Source organism: Phaseolus vulgaris, chromosome 1, assembly GCF_051622355.1.
Source record: "Phaseolus vulgaris cultivar YP4 chromosome 1, ASM5162235v1, whole genome shotgun sequence".
NCBI classification, from domain to species: domain Eukaryota; kingdom Viridiplantae; phylum Streptophyta; class Magnoliopsida; order Fabales; family Fabaceae; genus Phaseolus; species Phaseolus vulgaris.
The window spans coordinates 47,326,497-47,352,516 of record NC_143498.1 but is presented as its reverse complement, the minus strand read 5'-3'; the positions used below and the strand labels follow the sequence as shown (position 1 = coordinate 47,352,516).

General features: G+C 30.5%; 2 protein-coding genes across 2 annotated transcripts; both read right to left on the bottom strand.

The window, feature by feature from the left end:
* Positions 1-6,124: 6,124 nt before the first annotated feature.
* LOC137814462 (uncharacterized) lies at positions 6,125-8,484 on the bottom strand. Its single transcript, XM_068617228.1, has one exon. The coding sequence runs from the start codon at positions 8,197-8,199 to the stop codon at positions 6,790-6,792; it is 1,410 nt and encodes a 469-aa protein (XP_068473329.1). The 5' UTR covers positions 8,200-8,484; the 3' UTR covers positions 6,125-6,789.
* A 3,126-nt stretch (positions 8,485-11,610) lies between these two features.
* LOC137814461 (adenosine kinase 2) lies at positions 11,611-15,522 on the bottom strand. The gene is made up of 12 exons (XM_068617227.2): positions 15,381-15,522; positions 15,143-15,196; positions 14,385-14,431; positions 14,207-14,238; positions 14,018-14,119; positions 13,865-13,932; positions 13,627-13,703; positions 13,415-13,512; positions 13,272-13,342; positions 13,126-13,192; positions 12,849-13,032; positions 11,611-11,923 (listed from the first exon to the last, which is right to left on the bottom strand). Exons 1-12 carry the CDS (start codon positions 15,461-15,463, stop codon positions 11,781-11,783), a joined length of 1,026 nt encoding a protein of 341 aa, XP_068473328.1. The 5' UTR covers positions 15,464-15,522; the 3' UTR covers positions 11,611-11,780.
* Between the last annotated feature and the right edge of the window lie 10,498 nt (positions 15,523-26,020).

Below are 26,020 nucleotides of genomic sequence, written 5' to 3'. Positions count from 1 at the left end.
CCTCTCTTAGGTTGAAATTCTTCTGTCGAGCTCCCATTCACTAATACTGAGATATAGGCGCTTTTTAAACAGCCTTGAATCCACCTGATCCACTTTCTATGAAACCTCATCTTATTCAGCATATCATAGAGGAACTCCCATCTAACTGAGTCATAGGCTTTTTCGAAATCCACCTTTAAGCATAGCCCACTTTTCCCACATCTTCTGATGTCCTCAATCACTTCGTTAGCCATTAACACACTATCTAAAATCCCTCTGTTCTTCAGGAAGGCCGACTGACAATCATCAATAACCGTAGGCAAGACTTTCTTGATCCTTTCAGCCAACACCTTGGATATGATTTTGTACATAGCCCCTACAAGAGAGATTGGTCTGTACTGATCAAGAAAAACATGATTCCTTACTTTAGGGATAAGTGCAATGAAGGACGCATTGCACCCCTTCGGTATACGCCCTGTTTCATGAAATAAGTTCATAACTTCCATGAAGTCACCCTTCACGAACTCCCACCCCTTCTTTAAGAAGTTGAAGTTAAACCCATCAGGTCCTGGGCTTTTTGAGCCTTCACATTGCCACACCGCCTCCCTCACTTCCTTCTCAGTGAATCCCTCTACCAGGCTCAGATTATCTGACATAGATAGGTACTTGAACTCAACTGCATCAAGTCTAACCCGTAGGTCTTTTGTTGCTTTGAACCTATTATCAAACAACCTTCTTGCTTCCGTTCGTACTGTGCTAGGCTCCTCACACCACAGGCCCCCAACCTCAACACCCTTCACTTCATTCCTTTTTCTTCTCCACCTCAGTGTTGAGTAGAAGAACTTTGTACATGAGTCCCCGTTCTTGAACCACCTCACTCTAGCCTTCTGGCATAAAAGAGAGTCAAGCTTATTATCAATCTCCTTCAGATGACCCACTAAGTCGATCCTTCTCATTCTCTCACTTTCCACAAAGTTGTCATTACAGTCTTGGCAGTCCAAATCCTCAATCTCTTGTAGAATCCTCTTTTTGTTCGTCTCCATATTGCAAAAAGTGTCCCTGTTCCACACTTTTAAGTCCCCCTTCAACCATTTCAGTTTATCTTTAACCTTCATGAAGCTATTCCCCTGTGCTGGATAAGCCGGCCATCTGTCCTTCACCATCTTCATAAAGCCTTTCTCAGCCAACCAAGCGTCAATTGTTCTAAAGGGTTTAGGGCCCCAATCCTTATCCACAGATTTTACTACTAATGCACAATGATCGGAGACTTCCCTGCGTTGCACATACTGTTTGCAGCTTGGCCAAATATGCATCCAATTTTCGGATACCAATACTCTGTCAAGCCTACTCTTGGCCATCCCATTGGAACTGAACCATGTGAAATTCTTCCTGACATAAGGTAACTCGATTAGAAGATTGGTGTCAATAAACCGGTTGAAATCTCTTATTTCGCTTGATTGAGACTCCCTTTCCCTTGTGCCTTTCCTTTCACTTAGGCTTCTAACAGCATTGAAATCGCCACAAAAACACCAAATCAAATCTTGATAAGCCAGTTTGATGCGTGTCAGTTCCCCCCACAACACCTTCTTCTCCCTCAATGAGCATGGGGCATAGACATTTACCACCCCACACCTACAATTAGCTTTAACGTGTAGCCCAAAAACGAATATAAACCCCTTCCCCATCACATGACTATCATAGATGAAAACATCTTTGTGCCACATCGAAAGCAAACTTCCTCCCCCATTGTCCCCTTCGTAGTGTAACCATCCAACTTTGTTATCCCCCCAAAGCGAGTAACACTTGGCATCCGAACACTGCATTGCTTTAGTTTCTTGTAAACAAAAAAATTTTGCTCCCTCTCTAGATATTAAATGATTCAAATACCTAGCCTTGGTACCACCCCCCATTCCTCTAATGTTCATATTTATAATTATCATAGCATAACTTCCCTATCACCCTCCTTGGCCTGTTTCACCTCCTTAGTATCCCTTTCTTCCAAACACACGTATTCTTGGACAACTTCCTCTTCATCCCCATGGCAAACAAGCCCTGTTAGTTTTCCCACCTCCCACAATTCTACTGGTTACGCCCCATGGACTTGTTCACAAAGACGGAAATTGCAATTATTTATGTCACCATCCGAGATTGAGGCAGAAATCTTACCTTCTTGGTGGTGTATACCAGGGCCTACCTGGTGCATGCTAGGACCTAATCGTCAATATTTAGGAATGCATACAAGGACTAGAACGGTGCAAACCTTTATGCACGTGTTAGTTCTGACCGACCTTGCTTAAGTGATTTAAAGACACTTAACCTCATTTTCACATATAAGTTCATAAGTGCCCCATCCTATCTTTAAAATCCCTAACTTTGTCTTTTTCAAATTCCTTTCTCTTTTCTTCATGCTTTGCTCTTCAAATGCTCAAATATGTGGTTTCTTCATTTTAGTTTTGTTGTGGGAAGCTTGGGTTGTGCTCGTTGGTTGTTTGTTGTGCATATGAAGGAGAAGCTTGGTCATGCAAGTTTGAGTTCTTTGTTTATGCGTGGCAGAGTAGCATTTGAAGTTGAAGTTTGGGTTAGTGTTTGTTAAATCCTGATTTAAAATCTAAAATAATAAAATTTTGGTAATTAATATTATATATGAATTTAGAAACTAAATTATAATTTTGTATTAATAATAAAAACTACTTTAAATACCAATAATTTTTTAGTTTATAAAATAATATCTAATTTAATTAATATAATAATTAATTACTTTTTATATAGTAATTTTATTTTAAAGTTAAATTAGATATTATATTTAATATTTTAGCAATATAACTGACCCTCAAATTTATTAAAAAAAATAATGCCTTTTTTTTACTTCAACAATGAATTTTAAATGTCTTTTATGAAAATTATGGATGAAAGTAGAAAAGCCTTAATAAGCCAAACCATTAAAATGATGGTTATATAATGTTTGGCAGTTGTATCTATTCATATTGAGCGTGTGAAAAATTAAAAGAAAAAAAAATAAAAATGTGAGATCAGAGAGATGTGATGAGAAAGTGAAAAACAAATTTAAAAGAAATGAAGTAGTTATAAAAATATTAAATTGTCTAAAAATATTATTGATAAATTTTATATATATATATATAAATTTATTAATATAATTTTTTATGTAAATTAGACAATTGATGGTAGTCTATGACAATATATAAAATTGATACAACTTTTTGGTATAACTTTTTAAAATGTATTTATCTTTATTTATTTTAGATTTAAATATATTTTTAATCTCTTAACTTTAAGTTATTTTTACTTTTAGAATTTTAAATTAATTCTTTTTAATTCCTAATTTTTAGAAAAATAATTGTTTTTCTTTTGTCAGTTACACCCATTGTTGGCGGATTATGCTATCAATATACATGACACTAAAATAATGATGTAGAAATATAAATATATTATATATATATATATACATACTATTTTGGTATAAATTTGGATTTATTTTGTTTCCCTAAATCTAAAATGTTATTTTAATTTCTCAACTTTTTTAAAATAAGACAGTCCTTCGTATTTAAATATTTATAGTCCCCAAAATTTAAAAATATTTTTCTAAATTTTAATTTAAAAGTAATTCATTTTAATTTTTAAAGTTGAGAAAAACAAGTTTAACACTATTTGATATATTTTTACTTTTCTCTTTCTTTTTTTTTCCCTCTATTTATAATAGTGGCCTAAGTTTTTACTACTACTGAGGCCACAATGATAAATTATCCTCGTTTTCATATTCAGTCTAGAACTAAAAATATTCATTCAATTTTTGTTCATTAGAGTAAAAATCCATTTTAAAATTGAGGGACTAAAAATATTATTTTTAAATTTGAGAGGATAAAATAAAATTTGACCCAAATTTGAGAGATAATAAAGATATTTTGACCAACAATTTAAAAAATGATTTTGTACATCATAATTTTGGTTACATGTGTCATTGTTGGTTACCCAATAGTTAGTATTGAAAAACTAAAAATGAATATTTAAAAAAGAAGAAGGAAAATAACAGTTTTTAATTTAAAATTTAAAATAAATCTAATTTAATCTTTATAAACGATTTTCTATATATTAATATATGTGAAGTGACGGTAAAAGTTTAGAAAATCCGTATAATAGTTACAAGTTTTAAATTTATTGTTAATTACAATAAATTTTATTACAAATTAATTAATATTAATCATATCTCTAGTTAGTTTAGCTTTATCTCCATTATTAGTTAAAATGAATTTTAATATAAATCAATTAGTATTAGTCTAATCTTATTATAAATGAGTTAGTTTGTTATAATTAATTCCTACATATAACCGGTAATCAATGTTACAATATGTTAGTGAATTATAATATATAATTTTTTTCCTATATATATTTTGTTTATTTTCCAGTCTTTGAATATGACATGTCATAAATTTTACTTCTCGATTGAAGAGTTTTGCTGTTCATTCTTATTATCTTCTCCTAATACTAACTAAAGATACTAACTAGAGAAAAGATTAATATTGACTAATTTATAATAAGATTTATTTTAACAAACAGATATAAGAGTAATTCTAGTAAAATAATTTATATATAAATAACTGGTAGTCAATGCCTTGATTTCAAAAGATAAAGATGTATTGAGTACAGGTATGAATGAACATAATGTATGTCTATATACTATATTCCATTTCATGTTTGATGTCTTCTCAAAAACCTCATCAACATTTTCTTTCTTTGGTGAAAAAACTGTTGAACTAATAATCACGCTGATTCTTTTGGACACAAACACTATAATGGTATTCAGAGAACCATTACACACAAACACAATTCTTACTTTAATCTGTCCACACCACAGAACTATAACTGTTGCTTAGGTGGCTGCCCCCTTCCCCTTTTTTTCTAATAAAATATGAAAACTCGTATGGTCTCCTTTGTTCTTAAAGCTATGTCCAATTTTATGCTTCAAGTTTGCATTTGAAAACTGCCCTCCTTAGGATTTCATGGACACTCGCAGTTATCAAGTATGCTCTAAAGAGGATAAAAACAAATAGTTTTTTTCATTTAGTTGAAGTGTTAATATAATGAAAAGAAAGTAAGGTTCAGTTTGGAAAACAATTTTTTATATTTTTCTTTCCCTCCATTTTTTTTCTTCAATGTACATTTCAAAATTCATCTCCTCTTCCTCTCTAGTTTTCTTAAAGCAATACAAAGAAATTATCTCCTCTTTGGTCTTCTTGCAGAATTACAAAAGAGGGCAAGAGATTTAAGCAAGTGCATTTAGGTTTGATCAAAACAGAAAAACTGACCAATATGAGACATAAGTCAATTCCCCTCCCTTGTAATGGCCCTTTTTGTAGGTCAATTCTGAAGCTATCTGGTTCAAAAACAGCATAGCAATCCCAATACTATCAGAAAAGACCAAATAAGCTAATTAAGTGAAATCATACAAAAACAGATATCCTAAGACTGCACTTATTTTTCATGAAGAATAGAATGATGTATTGATAGTAATGGGATTGTTATCGGCAATAGGTGCGGATGGGAACCATTCAAAGAACTTTCGTTTTACAAGAGTAAACCTCAACATGCTGCCAAGGGAAACCACACTCAAAAAGACAGTTTATTTAGTAAATCATCGAAACTCGAGCTTCTCCACTTTGGTTTTACGTTTCGTTGTTCTCAATGACAACAATACTGTCCAACAATGTTATATGTGTTCTGTTAAAAGAACCGGAATCCTATCAGTCACAAACGGAGGAAGAGTACAATTCATAAAATTGCAACCTAGTTGCTTTTACAAGGAGTTTATATCACAAATCATCTTCAGGTAAATCCATTTCATCTAACAAAACATTTATACATAAAAAAATTACATTCCAAGACGCTAGTCAAAGGGAAAGGGGTGTAAATTCAGAAAGACAAATTAACAGAGTAAACATACAAATCACCAGACAGAAAACATCAACTATTTACTCTGACTATTAATAATCAGTCTAGCAGAAGTAAACACAAAGCTCTTCAAGAATTAATTAAACACTTGGAATGCCCCTTGATGTAGCCCTGTTTTGTTATCAGCCAAAGTTTTCCTCTCATCCAAACTTAGTCAAGTAACCCCATTATGCAAAACAGGTTTTATGAACTTTCTACAAGATGATTATATATATACAGCAAATGTGAAGGCTTGTTTATGAAAGAATTTGATAATCATACAGAACAAAAAAGTTAATTTAGCATGAAAAGCCTTCTTGGAGAATTTCTAACAGGGGAACACAATGCATAACTCAAACTAATAATTTTCCCTGTTCTATCTAGCAGATTAAAGTGCTTTTCATTGTTTGTAGATGATGTCCAAGTCATGCCACCAAATCTCCCTAATGGATGGAGCATAACTCCAAACAAATAGAAGGCTATGCAGTTACTTTTGACATCACAACATAACCCCAAGTTGCATGGAGAAATTTCATTACCATTCTTCATTTCCCAAACCCTGTAATTTGTGACTGTTATCACCAACACATATTTGAGTGAACTAATTCAACAATTCCATGAATAATATACATAAGAACTACCCTCATTCAGAATATACACGAGAAGTATATCAGCCTTCTGGTGAAATACACATTCGACACATCGCTGGTGACAAAATTAGAGAATGGCGGCAACAGCCAACAGCGAAGGCAAAAGTGGGAGACGCAAAGAACCTTTGAAACATTGCTGCTGCTACTTGTGCATCACAATAAGAAAAAAGAAAGAAAAAACCACATCCATCCATCCAAATTGAACTACCCCCAAGTATCATCTGAGACCTTCAACCAAGCCCTCTAATTCCCTCTGTCCAAACCTCCTACCATGAAGATCGGCGTCCCTACACCTTGCCGTGAAGTAAAACAAAAGCCAAGTAACCATGAAGTAAACCTCCATGGTGGACTGAAACATCTTGGCGAAAGACCTCCCGCAAACCCGGCCCAAACCCCATCTGACAAAGGACCCACAAAGTATAGCCTCCAAGCACTTAACCTGAATAGCCTGGTTGAACATAGTAGATATCAAATAGCACCCTTCCTTTACAATCTCCCTCCCACTCTTCCTCGAGTCCACAATGGCAACCCAAGCATCCACAGAGAATATAAAAGCCACAAAAGTATCCACCAGAAACCAAGTGAACAAGAACCCAGAAATCTCTCTCTCAAAGCCCCTAACCCAAGGAGACATAACAGAGAAGGGCATCAATTTCAACCTCACAAAGAGCTTGAAAAACGAGTACTGATCCTCAATTTCTCCGAAGTACCACAACCCCAGAAGCTGCGTCAACGCGTCCCTCACAGCCCAACGCATCAGAATAAACCCCGAAAGCCTCTTCAGACCTAACCTCGAACCATCCCAAACCAAAACCGTAACGGAGCTAAACCTCCCCAACAGATCGTTCACAACGGAAACGAAAACAACACCCAACACCCACGAATACGTCACGAGAAAAACGAGAATCACCCATCCGTAAGCGACGGAGAGGAAACTCACCAGAAAAAACAGCGCCGTCGCGTCCCGGCGACCCACCTCGATCCCCTTCACGAAAAATTGCAAATCCACGCCCTCCTTCCTCTCCGCGTTCTCGTTCAGCTTCTCCTCCTCGTTATCGCTGTTATCGTCGTCGCGAGGCGTTCGCGACGATAGGGAGGACAATTCTTGGGTGTTGAAGGTGGTTCCTGAGCGGATGACTTGGGAAACCCTAACTCCGTCGTCGGCGAGGAGATCGGAGAAGGCGGAAGTGGATGGGAAGGGGAAGAGGGCGAGAAGGGTGGCGTTGGCGGTGGATTTGGGGACGGAGCCGAAGAGGGAGCGGTCGTCATCGTCGTCGCCGGAGAAGAAGTCATCGTCTAGGGTTCCGACGCGGGTGAGGTGGAGGAAGGGGCGGCGTCGGTGGCGGAGGGCGTGGTTTGCGGCAGTGGAGGGGAGGTCGTGGCCGTGGTCGTGATGGTGGGCGTTGCCGGCGAGGTCGAGGCGGGAAAGGAGGGCGCGGAGGGAAGGGTCCCGGTCGATGAAGGAGGTGACATGAGCGGTGCCTGTCTCGACGAGGGTTCGGAAAGAGAGGGTTAGGAGAGAGAGGAAGAGAAATGTGACGAAATTCGATGAGAACGATAACAGGGATTCCTTCAATAGGTGCGAGGTGGAGCGAAGGTGGTGCAGCCGTGGGTGGTGGTCGCTCATGGCGATTCACAGAATGCCTCTGATTTGTTTTGTTAGTTTCTTTCTGATTTCTTTGAGATTTTCTTTCCACAAAGGTAAGAGAACAAGGTGGTGGTGGCTGCCTGGCTATGAGTCTGGGACTTTCCCTCACGCGCTTCGGTAGGGCCGTGCATTCAACGCTCTAGATGACAATACGATACCAGACTCTGAGATGAAATGAAATTATGAAAATGAAAACATGAGTCCTCGGGGCTCTTCGATTTGGGCTTCCACTTCACAACCCCTTACTTTATAAAACATAACCATTCAAATTAAACTACCTCTTTTGCACATAATTCTTTATCTGTTTTAAATTATTTAACTTATATAAAAAAATTGGATTTTGATTTACCAATTTGATTACCAAAATAAAACTTTTTCTGGGTTGATTTAATTTTTAATTTTTATGGTTAAAATTGAATCCAACTGAATCACGTTTTTCATATATTTATGTTGTTTTTCCAATTATACTTACATCTTAAATTTAATTGTTTTCCTTTCATCGAGCATGTGAGTAAAGATTTCGATACATGTGACTATGTAAATGTTATTTTTAAGAACGGATGTAAAATTAAGTGATTATAAGATTTTTTAGGGTATCCATTTCTTTAATTAACTTTTAAAATAAATATATTTTCTAAGAAACAAATAATATATGTATATTGATGGTAAAACTTGTATCATATATAATAATTTTGTTAATTTATTTAATAATTTATTTCATTTGTATCATAAATAATCAAGTGTTTTGAGGTTATTTTAAATTAATTAATAATTTTTTTAATTAGATTAAATATTTAGAACGAGAAAACTATATTCCCTATAGTCATTTTACTTAACTCGGACCAGATTGTCTCAGATGAAAAGTACATCCAACTTTAAAAATAAATAAAACTATCAATGAAACGGCTTGGTGACTTTTGAAATCAAAGTGTATTATTATCTTAAGGTTGATTTAGATTTCGAATTATAGATTGAACAGTGAATACCCATAAAAACAATGATCATAAAATAGTAACTCAAGCTCTGTAATGTCCTTAATTTCCTAGCTAAACAAAATATATTCGTTTATAATAGTTCTTCAACCGACAGGTTTTTATGTCATTTTGTTTTTATTGAGATGAGTTTGGATTATCTGAGTATGGAAGTGATTTTTTTGAAAATTACAATTTTTTATGTTGGAAATCACCAAATAATGGGGAACTTCACCTAAAAAAATCAAGTAAGATCATACAAATATCGTGAATGTAATATATAAGGAGAATCTATATAACTTAACATACTTTCTCAAAATCTTTGTATATTTATAGAATTTTTTAAGTCGGATCATACATATATCTTTGTTTCAGTTATTCTTGTATAATATCATGCAAAAACATATATAAATCGAATTGATCATAATATAATTACATCAATTAATATATTTTTGTAAATCATTAAGATAAGATCCATGATATCTAAGCTTATTTACAAGAGGAGTATCATGGAATGTATTTGACCTTTTATTAAAACTTTTTTTCTTTTTCAGTGGTCACGATCATGCATCAGCTATGAATCTAATTGATCCCAACTTAAGTCAAATTGGCAACGCGTGCTCGGTGCTCGATTTGTCCAGGACGGAACGTCATTTAATTAGTTATAATCTCTCAATCCTATAATCACATGAACTTGTTTAAGATTTTGACTTAACGACTTATCAATCACAAGCTGACCAAAGATAGTATTCAATAAGTTGACCGAAAACAATTTAAGATTAATATAATAAAACCAAAAACGAACTTGGATTATTTGTGTTAATTAGTGATTAACTACAGTGACAAGATTTGAGCTCAACAATAAAAAAAATATTATAAACTATAGTCCAACAAAGTCCGTCGCCTAGTAATATCAATAGGAAATCTCATTAACAAGTATGTATAATCATTTATCACATATTTAATATTTAATATCGAAACTAACTTAATCATCATAGAGATTTTGCATGTACACACTCCACACTTTCATCCCAAGAACATGAGTGCGTGAATATGTAATGGAGTGAACCTAAACATTGGAGCCAAAAATATTGATGACCTAAAAGAGAATTTTGTTGTCATCTCAAAATAAGTCCTTAAATAAAAGTTCTAATTAGGCTATTTTGTTTTGGAGTGTTGTGGTGATTATTTGAACGACCCTTTTACGTGCAAAAGTAAAGAGAAAAGAAAAGCATTGGTAGCAAAAGAAAAGGAGCACGAATTATGGAAAGTACGTATAAAAGTATGATAAATAGTTTAAGAAAAGTGATAGGAAAACAATCTTGCTTACAACTTATTATTGATTAAATTATTAAAACTACAGAACTTTAAAGATCATTAAAAAATTGAACGATCATATTTTACTAAACTTAATGAGCGAAAAGTATGTTATAGAGATACAGCTGCATAAAGCTGTCCTTGTTCCAAGCAAGCTGAAGAGAACCAATCAAATGGTAATTTGGTCTAAGCAAAGCATAATCGCCTGTTAATACTCCGTCACCTTTTTGTCTCATTCTTGTCCGATAAATTATGTCCATATGAAAAGCATGACATTGTATACAATTTTTGAAATAAAAATTATTGGCAGAAAAATATAATTATTTTGAATTATAAATATAATTGTACCGATACGGTCAGAACGAATCGAAACCTTGACTCGACATCTGATCAAACCAACCAACAATGAGGTTGATTAATGATCAAAAGTTTGTTAATTTTCTTTTATTAGATCCATTAACCACAATAATTGAATAAATTAATACAAATCTCAAAAAGGATACAAAAATTTGAACCTTAACGTTATAAAGTACCTTTTACAAATATAATAAGAGTCCAAAACTACCAGGAATGGAAAAGAAGTGTGAGTTCAGCAGAAAAGGAGAGGTAAGGACCGAAAAGTTGTTTAAATCATTCTCTTATATTCCAACCTCGTTGAATAATAATAATAAATTGTCTTTCACCATTAACATTTTGGAGATCCTGTACTCATACATAGTGAAAGCGAATTTAAATTGAATTAAAATATTTAGAACACTAAGGCATATGAAGATGGCAATCAACATTTTACAAAATTAACAAATAAACCAGCTGAACAACCTCATCAAATTCAATGTTCATATTCAAAATTATTCTAGTCGAGCATACTTTTAAATTTATAGAAATGCAACCCAGTAAATCGGGTTTTAGGAAATTTTGCCAATGTCAAAAGCAGTGTTTTGCTGTTTTTTCTCAAACTAGATAAAATTTTCGAAAAAAAAAAACATGTTTTGTAAAGTTAATCAATCGGCCGTTAAGCGATTGATACTCGCAGACGAAGTGGCAAGTTAGACGTAGGGTAACATTGTTCAATATCTAATAAAAAAAGACTTGGTAACAAACTTGGCAAAAAATAAGACTAGGATAAAACAGTTCAATTATATGTTTCCTTCCAGTGAAGCTTTTCCTCGCTTACCCCAGTCGGGATGAAAAATAAAAAAGCAGTTATACCACAAAATGTTTCCTTATGACAATGAAAAAGTTCATAAAGGCAACAAAACCGAGAGAAAACACTCAATGAAAATCAGGCTTCTCTGGGTAAGTGCAGCCAGATCTTTGGATGATAACGTTTGCTGCATAACAGCCACCTCTCACACATTCTTCAATGGGCTTCTCCTGAATCAATTGTGAAAGAAATCCTCCAACAAATGCATCTCCTACAAAGAAAAAAAATAAGAGGGATGAAACAAAATCGACATCTTGCTTGTCACCTACCAATGAAATACTGGGAGTGCCTTAAAAATCATAAATAATGTCATGTTGGTAGCAATGTTGTATGACAATAATATACAAGGCATTTAAAAGTGCAAAGAGGAATTATGTATTAGTATGTGTGTATGAGAGAATTTATAGCCAGTATGGATTTAGAGCATATCACAATTGAAGACAACATCAACATGTGAAAATAGGCTTGCTACACAAAGCCTAAGAGCTTGACTTAATTCTCAAATTTAAGCTGACCAATTCAACTAATAAGGCCGTTCAGGATTTTTTTTAAACATAGTCTAGTCTAAAATCTATTTGGTAAAGAACTCTTAAATAGGTAAAAAAATTCAACTGTATATAGGCCATTAAACTTAAACTTATATGTATATTAACTAGATTAAGCCTTTTAATAGAACAAAGAGAACATATTCTCAAAATATTAAATTAAAATTTTAATATTATAATAATTATAACAAATGCCAAAAATAATGATATTATTTTAAATAATTATAACAATGGTGCATTTCCTCATTTATGGAGTCAAACAATGTTAATGTGTTTCATTATAAACTAAATAATAAGAAAATTAATTCCCCAATTGATCCAATTCATCTCTAACCTAATGATTATGCACCTCTAACTATAGGGCTATTCTCCAACTAATCCACTCTGCCCGGATCATGTATCCGCTTATCACCATGAAAGACCATTACGAGATTTATTAACATACCTAAATACATAAGAAATATATAGACTTGTGTCAACTAGTATCCGCATTTGAAAGACAACCTTTTACCTATTTATAAGACTTCCATTTTATTAGCATAAATAAATAACATATCCGCATTTGAACTCATATAACCAGCAGAACATTACCTGCTCCGTTTGTGTCAACTAGTTTCTCTTTAGGCAAAAGTTCCACGGGGAACTTTTTCACCTTCCCATCCTCAGCAACACATACAGGATCCGCACCCTGTGTGATAACTGTTATCCTTTTATGCGTTCCTGACACCTTTGGCCACTGGGAAATCTTTAGAGCTATCTCCTCGACATTTTCAGTCTAGAAAAAAAGAGGGAGTCAATAGATGTAATGGTTGAACATTCTAACATTCAAAACCACAACTTGCCTAAAGATCTGATATACAAGGGTTACCTCCCAGCCTTGAACTTTAGAAAATGTTTTTGCTTCAGTCTCATTTCCAAAAACAAAATCTGTATACCTGAAACACATAAAGGACATTTTTAAGAACAAATATGTAAAATTTCAATCATTTTAATTTATCCGAGATGAATCCTTACGGTAGAGCTTTCTCCAGCCTCTCCCTAAATAACTCACAGATGAAAGGGGCAGAAAGGTTCATCGAGAAGAGCTGCATACACAAATAAAATTTTCAGAAACTTCCTTAAAAAGGAAAAAAACAAAATTTTCAATTCTATTTAACCTTTTTATTTGCAGCAGCATGCTCAGCAACTAACAGGATGGAATCTGGTGATACAGTGAGGAAAAAGCCAGCAATATAAATATATTTGGCTTTTTCAACTGTGTGAGGGAAATTTGCACAATTAAAAATGTCAGTCAACTGAAGTTTGAATTACTCAGATATGAAGTGTTGACAGAAATAAAAAGAGCCTGCATAGACCAACAAGAAGGTACCTAGGGCCCAATTTTCTGGTTTCTTCAAATGCTCAGACTTGTAGCAATTTGCAGCTGCTAAGTTTGCCACAAGCGACCTGTATTCAGAGACAATCAAAATATAAGGCTTCCAAAAATTTGCAATCAAGTAAAAGTCAGGCTGAAGGGTAGGATATACTTTCTTTATAAACAGCATAAAATAATTTCAATTAGTAAAAACACCGAAGAATAAAAAATACAGAAAAGTTTGATGTCTGACCTTTCGCCACCAACTATACAAACAGCACAAGTTCCAGTAGGTGTAGCTTTATCTTCATGATAGTGAACCTGGTGAATGAAAAATAAGATCATATCTAAGCCAGTACAGAGAAGCACGTGACAATGAAAGGAGAAGATGAGTGATTAAACCTACATTTACACCAGCCAGCTTTGAGCTCTTCTTCATCTCTTCCCCAAACTTATCATTTCCAATGCCACCCATGAAACTTGTTGCACCAGGAACTTGGAGCATCCACTGCAAGAAGAAGAAGTAATGGTAAATTACTTTAACCAAAGCTACTAAAAATCCAGAGTATTACCAACTAACTATATAGATACATACCTGAGCAACCTTGATTGAATTCTGAGTAGAACCTGTCAGCACAAAAAACAAATCGTAACAACTGTCATTACCAATTATGTTTTTCCACTGCTGATTTCTTTCTTTCTTTCTGCTATTGAGTTCGCTTTTGATATTAAATATTAAGAAATTATCCAATACTCCAGATCTAGTGAAATACCTCCAGCAATGTACTCCACGTTATACTTCTCAACCAATTCTTCATATCTGAAATGGAGAACCTTATCAAATGAACTCAAAAGATATCTTTTATCTAACAAAGTAACCATAAAACTAATCTGTAATTAAAGATCAGCAGAGAAAGATCCAAAACCTTATTAAAATAGGAGGCTGAATACCCATGCATTATTGCAACAAGTCTTTACTTTACAATCATGCAAAATACACACACTGATACCAATTACCAGGTATCTAGGGGAAGACATGCCAGAATCTGAGAATTCCTTCAATAGTTAATATAAAACTTAGATCGAGTTCTGTAAACATTTTCTTGTCTTGTATTTCAATTAGAGTTGAATTTTCACCATAAATCTTTTAATGCAGACCTTTAGCATGCTCGCTAATGAAGTAAAGCTTTAATTCTAATTTAAAAACATCACCCAAAGCAACTATTGACCATATAACTGTATAATAAGAGTAAGCCCATGCAACCCAAGAACCACATCAAACTAGCACGTTTATGATATCCCAAAGAACACAGTCAAAAACCTCACAACGTGTAAAATTGTAAAAGGACTGCAGTGCTTGCCATTACACAAAACTCGACGTTCCAATGACAAAAACCTCAGTCGCCAAAGCAAATCAACAAACCGCAAACTCAACCACACAAAACGACAGCGTTACAGGGCGAACAAGAGCAATAGGCAACGCAACAGAGAAGTAAAACACAGCGCGTAAAAGCCAACGGAGTAATCTTACATAGGTTTGTGCTTGTCGTGCGCAAGAATCGCATTGTTCAAGGTGAGAGAGTACCTGGCATGTCACACAGAAAAACAAGAGAAAGAACATTCAGAAGCAAACGAAACGATTGACGACGTCGTTTCAGCATCTAAGAAACGAGGTTAATCGTTATTCAGGAAACGAGTGCGACACTAAAAGTAACAAAAATGGAGGAAATAACGACATGCAAAAGTGAAAGGTGGCGAGAGTGATATACTTTTTCAAGAACTCGGAGTCGACGATGGCGGAGATATCGAGGAGAGGGTTTCCCATGCCGAGAATAATGCCTTCGGACGCCATTGTAATCGAATCAAACGAGACGGTAAACGAAGAGTGAGTGAGTGCGGAAATGAATGAATGATGACTAATGCTGCCCTTTTATACGTGGTGCTTACTTAGAAGCGGTGTGTCTCTCTTCGGCCACACTTTGAAATTGAAATTTTGTATGCCATTTTCCACCATTAATCACAGAAATAAATAAAAAAATTAATCACCGATTTCTCCTAGTGATTTTTTTGGATCTTTAATATTGAGTTTTAATGAAATAAAAAATATTATTATTAAATAAAAAAATCAAATTAGATGATAATTTATACTCACATTATTTTAAAGAAGTAAGTAAACAAACAATAATTACATTTTTTTAAATACAAATATGCAACTTGTTAACTTATTCTTTCGTAAACATATGCTTTCTAAAATGGATGAAGTGTAAATTAAAAATACTCATATTTATTTGATAAACATTGATATTTGTGGTAAATTATGTTTAGGGTTTATTATAATGTTAAATATTGGTAGGGGTGGCAATGCGGGCTGACCCGCCCCGCATAGGCCCCCGCATTAGGATTGCGGACTCATTTCACTGACCCGCTCCACATAAGAAGTAACCCGCAGGCCTGCGGGTTGCATAAGATTTTTTTTTTCAAAAATTAAAATTTAATTAATTATAAAAAAGTTATCTTACTACTGAAAATTAAAATTTTATCCATGTTTCAATTTATTTAATTAAGATAAAAATATAAATTCAAATACGGAATTGTTAGAAGGCTTGATTAAAAATAATTACAGTTTTGTTTTGCATCTATTTTTTTTATATATATAAGAGTATCTTATCAAAGTTTTGCTACAAAATATTTTAATAAAGATGACTACTTTTTTAATTGAAATCTCTTCTTTATATTATTTTTTTATTAACAAATTTTAAATATAAGATTTTGCTTAAAACTAATTTCACTATCACTCTCAATACTAACTCCTTTAGATGATTAAAATAAAATATTTAATTTCTTTGTACATTAAATTCAATTTTTTATAAATAAAACAAAAAAAAAGGTTACACTACAATAATGGGTGAATGGGGTATAATTTTTTTTTATAAAAAAAATAAATAATTATTTTTTATTTATGTGGGTCAATGGGCTAACCCGCTCCGCCTCGCTGTTAGCCCACGTAGGCTGCGAGTTATGTGGGATGGGCCAAAACGGATTAGCGGGCTAGATTAGTGAATCTGCCCACACTTTTTGGTAGCAATGCGGCCCGCATGACCGCCCCGCATTGTCACCCGTAAATATTAGTTTGTTCCCTATTCATACCATGGATTTATCTTAATCTTGTTAATATCTAACAATTTTGCATGCTTTGACAGTATTACATAATTTATATTTTTTCAAAAATAATCTCTTAAATAATGTTTTTATCAAGAAAAAAAAAGTAATATTTCAAATTCATTAATCACATCACTCATAAACTTTCACGAATTTTTCTTTCATCTCTCTTCCTTCCACTCTATTCATATTAATCCAAACAACCTAAATTTGTTCACATTTTCCTCTCAAATAATCTCAAATTCACTCCATAATTCAAATAACACATTAACATGGTAAGGGATGAAAACATTAAACTTGCCCATAACTGTCTTAATCAATGGTTTTAATTGTATTTAAAAATTTATGAAAATTTTAATAATATTAAGTATCATATTTAATAAATATACAAAAATGTACAGAAATTTATTGAATTTAATAATTAAAATGTACTTGTATTAAATGTATGATTTTTCTTTAAAATTTATATAGATAAAGATATATTAAATATTAATGAAGAGTGAACTACTTTTATAAATATTTATACTTAAATAGTATTAAATATTACATTAATAAATATATGCCGGTTTATTACATTTAAGAATTAAAATATAACATTACATTTAATAATTAAAATGTAACTATAAAAAGTATGCAATAATTAATAATAAAATTTATTATTTTAATTATGTTTTTTAATAATTATTAAAATCTCAACAAAGTAGAATTGATGTATTAGATGTATAATATACACCTATGATTGTTGGGTGAATGGAAGTTTGTGCGAGTTCATTGTTTTATTATGAAAAAAGGATAACCAAAGTACATAAAAAGTTAAATAAATTTAAAATCATTTACATGTGTAGAAAATGTATATAAACAATGTGAACAAACATGTTTATATAAGTAGTATAATGCATTTTGGAGCAAATTTTGTTAATTAATCTTGTTTAACATCAAACAATTTACACTAATCATTAAATTGCAATTAATTTTAGAAATCAAAATAATTAATTATTTTTAAACTAAATTAGAGACCATTTAGAAACTAAAAAACTTATTGGTATCTAAAGTAGTTTCTATTATTAATAAAAAAATTATAGAGTAGTTTTTAAATTTGTATGTAACCATTAGCTACCAAAGTTTTATCTACTAATATTTTAAATTCTAAATTAGTCTCTAGAAGACTAATTGAAACTAATTTAAAATCTAAAATATTAATAGCTAAAACCCTCCTAACTAATTTAGATACCAATTAAAAAATTATTTTTATAATTTTTATTAATAATAGAAATCACTTTATATACAAATATTTTTTTGTCTCTAAAATAGTATCTAATTTAGTTAATATATTGACTAATTATTTTTTGTCTGTAATTTTAGTTATTATTTAATGAATTTCTTGTAGTTTTATATATGTAATTGTAATTGAAATGAGATAAACAATCAATTTATATATTCAATATATTAATATAAATAATGTTAGATGTGGGTGACCATGGTATCAAGAGAAATAAATATCAATACACCAATAAAGAAAAATATAAAAAACAAAATGAGAAAAAAAAGAATTTATGTGGACCAATAAAGTTACTTCATGAGAATAAAGTTCTTTCATGACAACAAAACTTAAGATCAATAATTTTTTTTATAATAAAACAGGTTTTGGTTAAAATACTCACCACTATTATATTATATAAATTTTTTGTCTAAAATTTCTCAATGTTTTTTTTAAGGATACGCGTCACTTCTTCGTATCATGTTTATGTTTGTTCATGTGTATCATGTTTATGTTTGTTCATGTAATGTGTATAGATGTATTAAATATTTTTTATACAATATTAATTACATAACTCTTTTTCAAACAACAACTTAGTACTTAAAATTTGATGGTCTATGCATAGTTGGCATGTCGTATTTTCATAATAGTTATTGGCATGAAGCAACATTAATGTGTTTTTCGACAGATCTTTAATGTAGATAACTCTTCAAGAAATATTGTGAACATAATATAAGTAGTTATAATATTATATGAATGTCTTATAGTTTGTCCAAGCATAAGCTTATCAAACAAAAATAAGTACGCAATTTGTTTTGCATTTAATGTCGCCAAACGAAATTATTTATTAATTAACTAATAATCTTACTTCGTAAAAACAAAATTTTAGTTTGATCACCACTCAAAGTGATTCGTCATTCGTGGTTACTTCTTATGATTATCAGATGAAGCATTTGCATCTGTCATGATCTAGAAAATTCATGTTTTAACACTCTCTTACAAAAGTACTTAATCAAAACAAATTGGAATCTAATGAACTTTCTCTAACATTATCTTTGTCATCACTATTTATAATAAAACTAGTAAGTAAGTCGTAATTAATAAATCATTAAATATATTTTTTATTATTTACTGTGATGTTTTTCTAACATTCAAATTTATATATGATTTATTAAACAACTAATATGCTAACATTTGATAGCATTTTAAATGTAAAACTTTGTTTATAGATGACTCATATCATTTCCCTCTTTTGTTGTCATCTAGTTCCGCTACTCAAGAGTTTCATCCGTATTTTGGTTTGTCAAAGTTTGGAGTGACCATTTTGATTGCTCTAAAATCATTAAAAGTGTTTGGTTGGGTTGTTATATTAACTGTCTCGTGTTTTACTTGTAACAAAAGCTCAAAAGTGTCAAGATGGCTTACAAATATTGAATAAAAAACATGTTTAGTGATGTTAATAAAATTGTTATTGACAAACAAGTTGCTCTCACTGGCCTTCAAACTAAAATTGTTACTTAAGGTGATTTTCCTTTGACTGACTTGAAATCTAATGAGGAGCTTGCTTTGGATGATCTTAACTTAGCTTTAGATAGACAAGCAAATTTTTGGCAGGAGAAAGCCTGTGTCGATTTATATACTGACAGTGAAGGAAGTACTAATTTTGTTTCATATAATTACTGAATCTACAAAGATAACCATTATATTTCAAGGTTGGTTGATTATGATATTATCTTAACTGACAAACAAGAAATTGATTCTCGTATTTGCATTATTATACTATTGTCTTTGTTGTTGTCACTTATCATAATTTGACTTATATGAATAACTTTGTGCATTATTATGTCTTCCTACGATTTTTAACTTTTAAAATTATTTACTCCTCTTAAACCTACTAATGAAGTGATAAAGATCGAGATTAATCTTAATGTTAATAGTTCTTATGGTCTTGATGGTTTTGGGGGTTTCTTTCCTCAAACTTATTGGATTTAGTTAACAGTGATTTTTGTGATACTCCCTTATATGAACTCCAATGTTATCTTTTATTCTTGAAGTTCAAAGTCTAAAAAATCTTAAAGACTTTTGTTCTTTAGTTGTTACTACTTTTTGTTTCATAATCATTACTAAAATTCAAATAAACTAAGTATTATTGTTAGTTGTATTATCAACCCTCATCAAAAAGCATATTATTGTTAGTATTTGTGTTGCCTTCAAGACCATTATATATGTTTCATACTAAAGCTAAAGGAGGTAATGTAACCATGAAGATTTATAAACAAAATGTTTTTTACACTCTCAATTGAGATTTTCTTCTCATTGCTTTGCATAAGTTTGTTTTTTTATGATAAGTTTTTCAGTTGGGTTAAAACTATTTTGCACTTGACTTTTGTCTTCATTGGGGTTAATGGTGGAGTGGTTGCCTATTTTAATTATGGTAGAGGAGTTCGTCAAGGGGATCCCCTATCTCCTCTTTTGTTTTTCATTACTGAGGAAGATTTAAGCATAGGGGTTTCACTTTCGGTTGATTCTAAGAACATCCTTCCCATGATGAATTTTAAAGATACTATTTTTCCTCCCATACTCTTTATGCAATTTTTTTTTGTCTTTTGCAGGGTTAACAAGAAAAGTCTTATAAGTATTATGCAACTATTTCATATGTATGACTCTGATTCGTATCACTGACTCAATAATATTAAAAGTCATTTTTACACTAGCAACACTTCTTACTCCAATCTTGAGTTTTGATGGAGGTCAACTTTCGTTTACTTATTTGAGTGTTCTCCTTTTCAAAGGTGCACCTAGATAATATTTCTTAGTTTAGTTGTTGATAATATTAAAATCAGATCGAGTTATTAAAAAGTAAGTTGTTCAGTATGATTGGTAGGACCTAACTGGTTAAATATATTATTATTATGACTCTTGTTTACAATTATAAGGTTTATAGATGATCTATGAATCTACTTAAGTAGGCATAAGGGTGAATTTGTAATTTCATCTAGACTAGAGATATCTTGAAAGGTTATAGTGTGATTATTAAATAAGACACTTTACGTTTTCACAAGCAGCATGAGTTATGTGTGATCAATCTTAGAGAATAAAATAATATATACATGCTTAAGTTGGAGTTTTACTTACAGTAATTTGAATTGGTCTTGGGTTATAAGATCATGTTTACTAAAAAAGTATAATAAAATGATTACTCTTAATGATTGACATTTTGTTGTTCTTAAAATTTCTAAATGGATCATTAATAATGGCTAATTTGTTAATTTATGGAATGATGTTTGACTCTTTTTTTATATTTTTATGTATCGAGATTTTGGTATTCCTAAAACTCTTAGGTTTAAGGTTTGTGATACCTAAAATGATATTGGTTGTCACACATCCCAAGTTCTTTAATAAATATTCTAAATATTGACAACACCAATTTTTTATTTATTACTAACAAGGTTGATGAACATGTTTGGATGATGGATGAATTTGGTTTACTTAGTATGAAGATTGTCAGTATCTTTATTCATGTCAATTATGTTTATTGTTATGGGAAAAGATTATTCGGTCTAATATCACTTCACCAGCTAAATCTTTAGTTATTTGGAAATTGTGGCATGATCGTTTATCATCTTATGAACATTTTCATACAAGAGACTTAACTTATGTTCCAGATGTAGTTTATGCAACCTTAATGAGAATAGTTTGAGTTATATTTTCTTTGAGTGTGTTTTGCTAAACTTCTTTGAGCCTAGATAAATTATATTTTTACTAATATCTCTTGCTTTTCTATTAATAATATATTTTTTTTATGAAAGAGTTATCCTTGTATTTGTGCTTTAACCTTCGTTATTTATATTATTTGAAAAGCTAGAAATCATATAAGATTTATAAAACCTACCATCTTTCAGTCGATTGTTCATTTGATTTATTAGAATATTCAAATGACAAGTAAAAAATGTTATAAATTTATGCATAATGATATGATTGATATTTGCATTTTGAAACTTTTTAATGTTTGTACTAGAATTTTCAAAGGTACTAGAGTTAAATAGGTAGATTGGTTTATGCTTGGGGTAAACTAGTTAAAAAATAATGTTGATGGTGTTGTCGGAGGTTTTCCTGGTTATGTTTTAAGTGATGGCATCTTTAGAGGCAATATAGAGGAGTTCGTTAGAAGATTTTCTCTCTGTCATGGATAATTTCCTCCATTTATGCTAAGTTGATGACTGCCATCCTTGCAATAAAGATCTCTAAATCTAAAAAGTTACAAACACAATTGGCTTGAACATGATTTTTCTTTAGTTTGCAATGTTATCCAAAAATTTTGATATCGTTTTGTGGAGGTTGAAAACTCATTAACAAAAGACTTTTAACTTCTGCAAATATGTGGATTTTAAAGTTTCAGATATATTTTGTGAGGGTAATATATGTGTCGGTAGTTTTGCTTACATTGGTTTTGGTAATGTACTAGATTTTCTTTGGTTTGATTTTTTGCTTTCCAATAACTATTTGATTTTTTGTTAGAAATCGTTTAAGTCTCTCAAAGTTTAGTTTATAGAGACTTTACATGAGTTTCAATTTGATCCGTCACACTTTCTGTATATGTATATATTTTTTTTTATAAAGTTTTCAACTAGTGACATGTGATTGATGAAATTATTTTTTCTAACCTTTTGGATGTTAAAAGTTTTATGGTGATGTTCAATATAATATTTTATAAGGAAAAAGCTAAAAATCTAGCTTCTTAAAAACTAAAATTTAATTGAAATACCACTTGAAATTATTCTTTAGACACAATTGTTTTTTAAGATCATTACACGAAGTATTTGTGGGTCATGATTTAATATAAAAATAAATCAAATTCATCTTTTAACACTTTAGTGTTAAAACGTTAAAATAATGTGGAGTAGATACATTTTTCTCTAACATTATCTTTATATCATTATTGTTTATAAAAAACTAACAAGTAACTAATGCATATGCATGTGAAAGCATTTGGTCAAATAATTTTTTAATAATTATATAAATAAAAAATTAAATATAATTTTGATTATAACTTTTTATTTTTATATTTTTTTTATTTTTTGAGATGTATTCACTTTAACACTGTTGTGATAAGACTTAATAAAAACAACTTAAATTTAATGAACTTTTCTCTCAAACATTAATTTTATCCTATTATGAATCATAAAACTAGCAAATATACGCACACAAATGCATTTGGTTGAATAATATTTTTTCTAAAAAGTTATATAAATAATAAAAATTTAAATGTAATTATTATTATTATTTATTGTTGTGTTTTTCTGTGCTTCAACTTTGCAAAAAATTTTGTTAATCAATTAATGATTTAATTTTTAAAAAACTAAATCTTAGTTGAACCAACCTTAAAAATTATTTATGAGATATTTGCTTCTTATATAATATGACATATTCATATTTAACACCTTGTTGTGAAAACACTTAACTACAAAACATGGGTTGATGATTGAAGTGTTTGTTGATATGTTCATAAATATTTTTTTTATGCAGATGAGTCTTTAATTTTATTTGCAGAGCATATAAGTCATTTCTTTAATGAAACTCATAGTATAAGTTTACATAATTAGTTAAATATCACTGGAGCACTCTTCTCACTGTAAAACTGTAAAAATTTGTAGAATGAAACTCAAGTACATGGGAATAAGTAATTAGATAATTTATTGTTTTACATCTAAATCTTCCTTTTACTTTTTAAATATTTTGAAGGAACCACTGGTGAAAATCCAAAACACTTGAATTTTTTACTTATCCTCCATCAATATAGAAACTGAACAATTTTAAATCCATTTCTTATATTACTTTGTTAAATCCATTTTTTACTTATATTATTTTTTCTTCTTCTCTAAGTGTACTCTATCTCATTTAGTAAGTTTTTATTAAGTGGTTGCATAAATAGAGGAGGAAAATGACATGTAAATGTCTTTATTATTGTATATCCATTCAGGATTTATGAGATGGACTGCATTAAGGTGGTCCCTACTTCTCAGATGTTTGTGTATTTTTGTGATGGTTTTAGCTAAAAAGATTTTTCTATTTAAATGTTCTTCACTACTTTGTTTAATTACTTTCTTGTCTTGGAGTAATTTTAAATTTGAAAAAGTGTAATTAAAGAGAAACTTTGTAGATTTTAAATTTAAACAAAATATTCTTAGTGCAAATTAGTGCAAATGATCTCTTAAAATTCTTTATTAATAAGTATACCTATGTATCGTTTTTGTTAAGATTTAGTTCCCATATTTTTGTATTTTTTTTATTTTTCTTTTATTTAATAAGAGAGTAATAATTGTTGTTAATTAAGGTGTCAGCCTAACTGAGATGTCAAGTAGCATAATGATGTTTAATATGAAAGTTTTTTATAAAAAAAATTAGTAGCATAGTGATGCCTAACATGAAAATTTTTTATAAAAAAAAATTAGTGCAAATGATGTAATTTAATATTGATATTTATTTAATTTAACAAGTATACATGTATACATTTTCAATATAATTTTACATTACTTAAAAATAAAGGTAAAATTTAAATACGTCTTTTTCTCTTACCAGCTGATTTTTTTTTAAAATAAAATCACATCGAATATTTAAAGTAACTATATATTTAAGATATAATCATTGATTCTAATAATACTTTCTTAATAAACTTAAAATTGTAACAACATATTTAACAAACACAATATAGAAATTCCTAACCAGAAAAGTGGACATGATATTATGTGTTTTGCTTTTGTAATATTGTTTTGGTTCAGTTAGTAATGCTAAGCTGTTTTTGGATTAAATTGTTTGAAACTCTCCATTTTGAGGTTTTTGCTGGTTTATATTTGATTCCCATCCTAGGTCCTTCAGCCAAACAAAAGAAATTAAGATTTGTTACTTTTTTCCAGTTATGGGGAGTCACAAAGACCACATAGACTCTTTAGTTTTTATGAATCACTATTTGAAAACATTTCAAACTTAACAAAAGGTCTCTAAATGAAGAATTATTTAAAGAACTTATATATAAATATAAATCTTTTATATATACATATATATATCACTACTAGAAGAAAAACATGAAATAAAAATCAATTTTAAATAAAAAAATAGTTGTTATAATAATTAAATTAGAGATATTTAAAAAAAAAATTAGTTTCTAAATTATTTTTTATTATTACTAAATGGTTTCTAAATGGACATCTCATTAGCAATCAAACTTTTAACTACCAATTATTTAGTTTTTAAATTTGGTAACAAAACCTTGATTGCTAATTAAATATCAATTTAGATATATAATATTTTTAATCCATAAAATAGTCTCTAATTTAATCACTATAACAACTAATTTTTTAATTTTTATTTCATAATTTTCTTTGTACGATATATATCACAACTACCATAAAAACAAGACACTTGTCATTATGACGTTTAATACCAGATGTTGACTCTCATTAGAAATATGATTAAGAATTTATATGCAAAATAAAAAAAATTAGAAAAATCCATTTTACATTTAAAAGGTGTTAAAAAACTTATCACTCAACTTCTCTTTCTTTTAGGATTTATCTGGGTTAAAAGATGGGAAATGAAAAGTGAAAGAATAGAAAAAAAATTAAGAAAAATAAAAATAAGAGGAAAATAAAATAATTTCTATTGACTGATAAAAAAGAGACAATAAGTATCTTTATATTTAAAAAAATAAAAAATTAATAATAAGAGGCAATTTAGGAAGTATAATTAAGTTTAAGAGAAAAAAATAAAGGAAATAATTATATAATTAAAATTAAACATATAAAATGTATTTATCAAGACAACGAATTCCTTTATATATATATATATATATATACACATCTACACAGGTATAGATAATTTTATTTATTACTTTAATAAATATTTTTAACATGAATCATCATTTCAAAGTAGAAAGTGATGGGTGAGTCTTTTCATTTTCTTTATATTCCCAGTTCCGTACAATCTAATTAAAAC

What these genes read in the sequence shown, in the direction of transcription:
- LOC137814462 (XM_068617228.1), bottom strand. Translation starts at nt 8,199, where the DNA reads ATGAGCGACCACCACCCACGGCTGCACCACCTTCGCTCCACCTCGCAC.
- LOC137814461 (XM_068617227.2), bottom strand. Translation starts at nt 15,463, where the DNA reads ATGGCGTCCGAAGGCATTATTCTCGGCATGGGAAACCCTCTCCTCGAT. An exon ending in CACGACAAGCACAAACCTAT is followed by an intron (nt 14,432 to 15,142) that starts GTAAGATTACTC and finishes TCTCCATTTCAG; the next exon opens with ATATGAAGAATTGGTTGAGA. An exon ending in CTAAAGTTCAAGGCTGGGAG is followed by an intron (nt 13,033 to 13,125) that starts GTAACCCTTGTA and finishes CTTTTTTTCTAG; the next exon opens with ACTGAAAATGTCGAGGAGAT.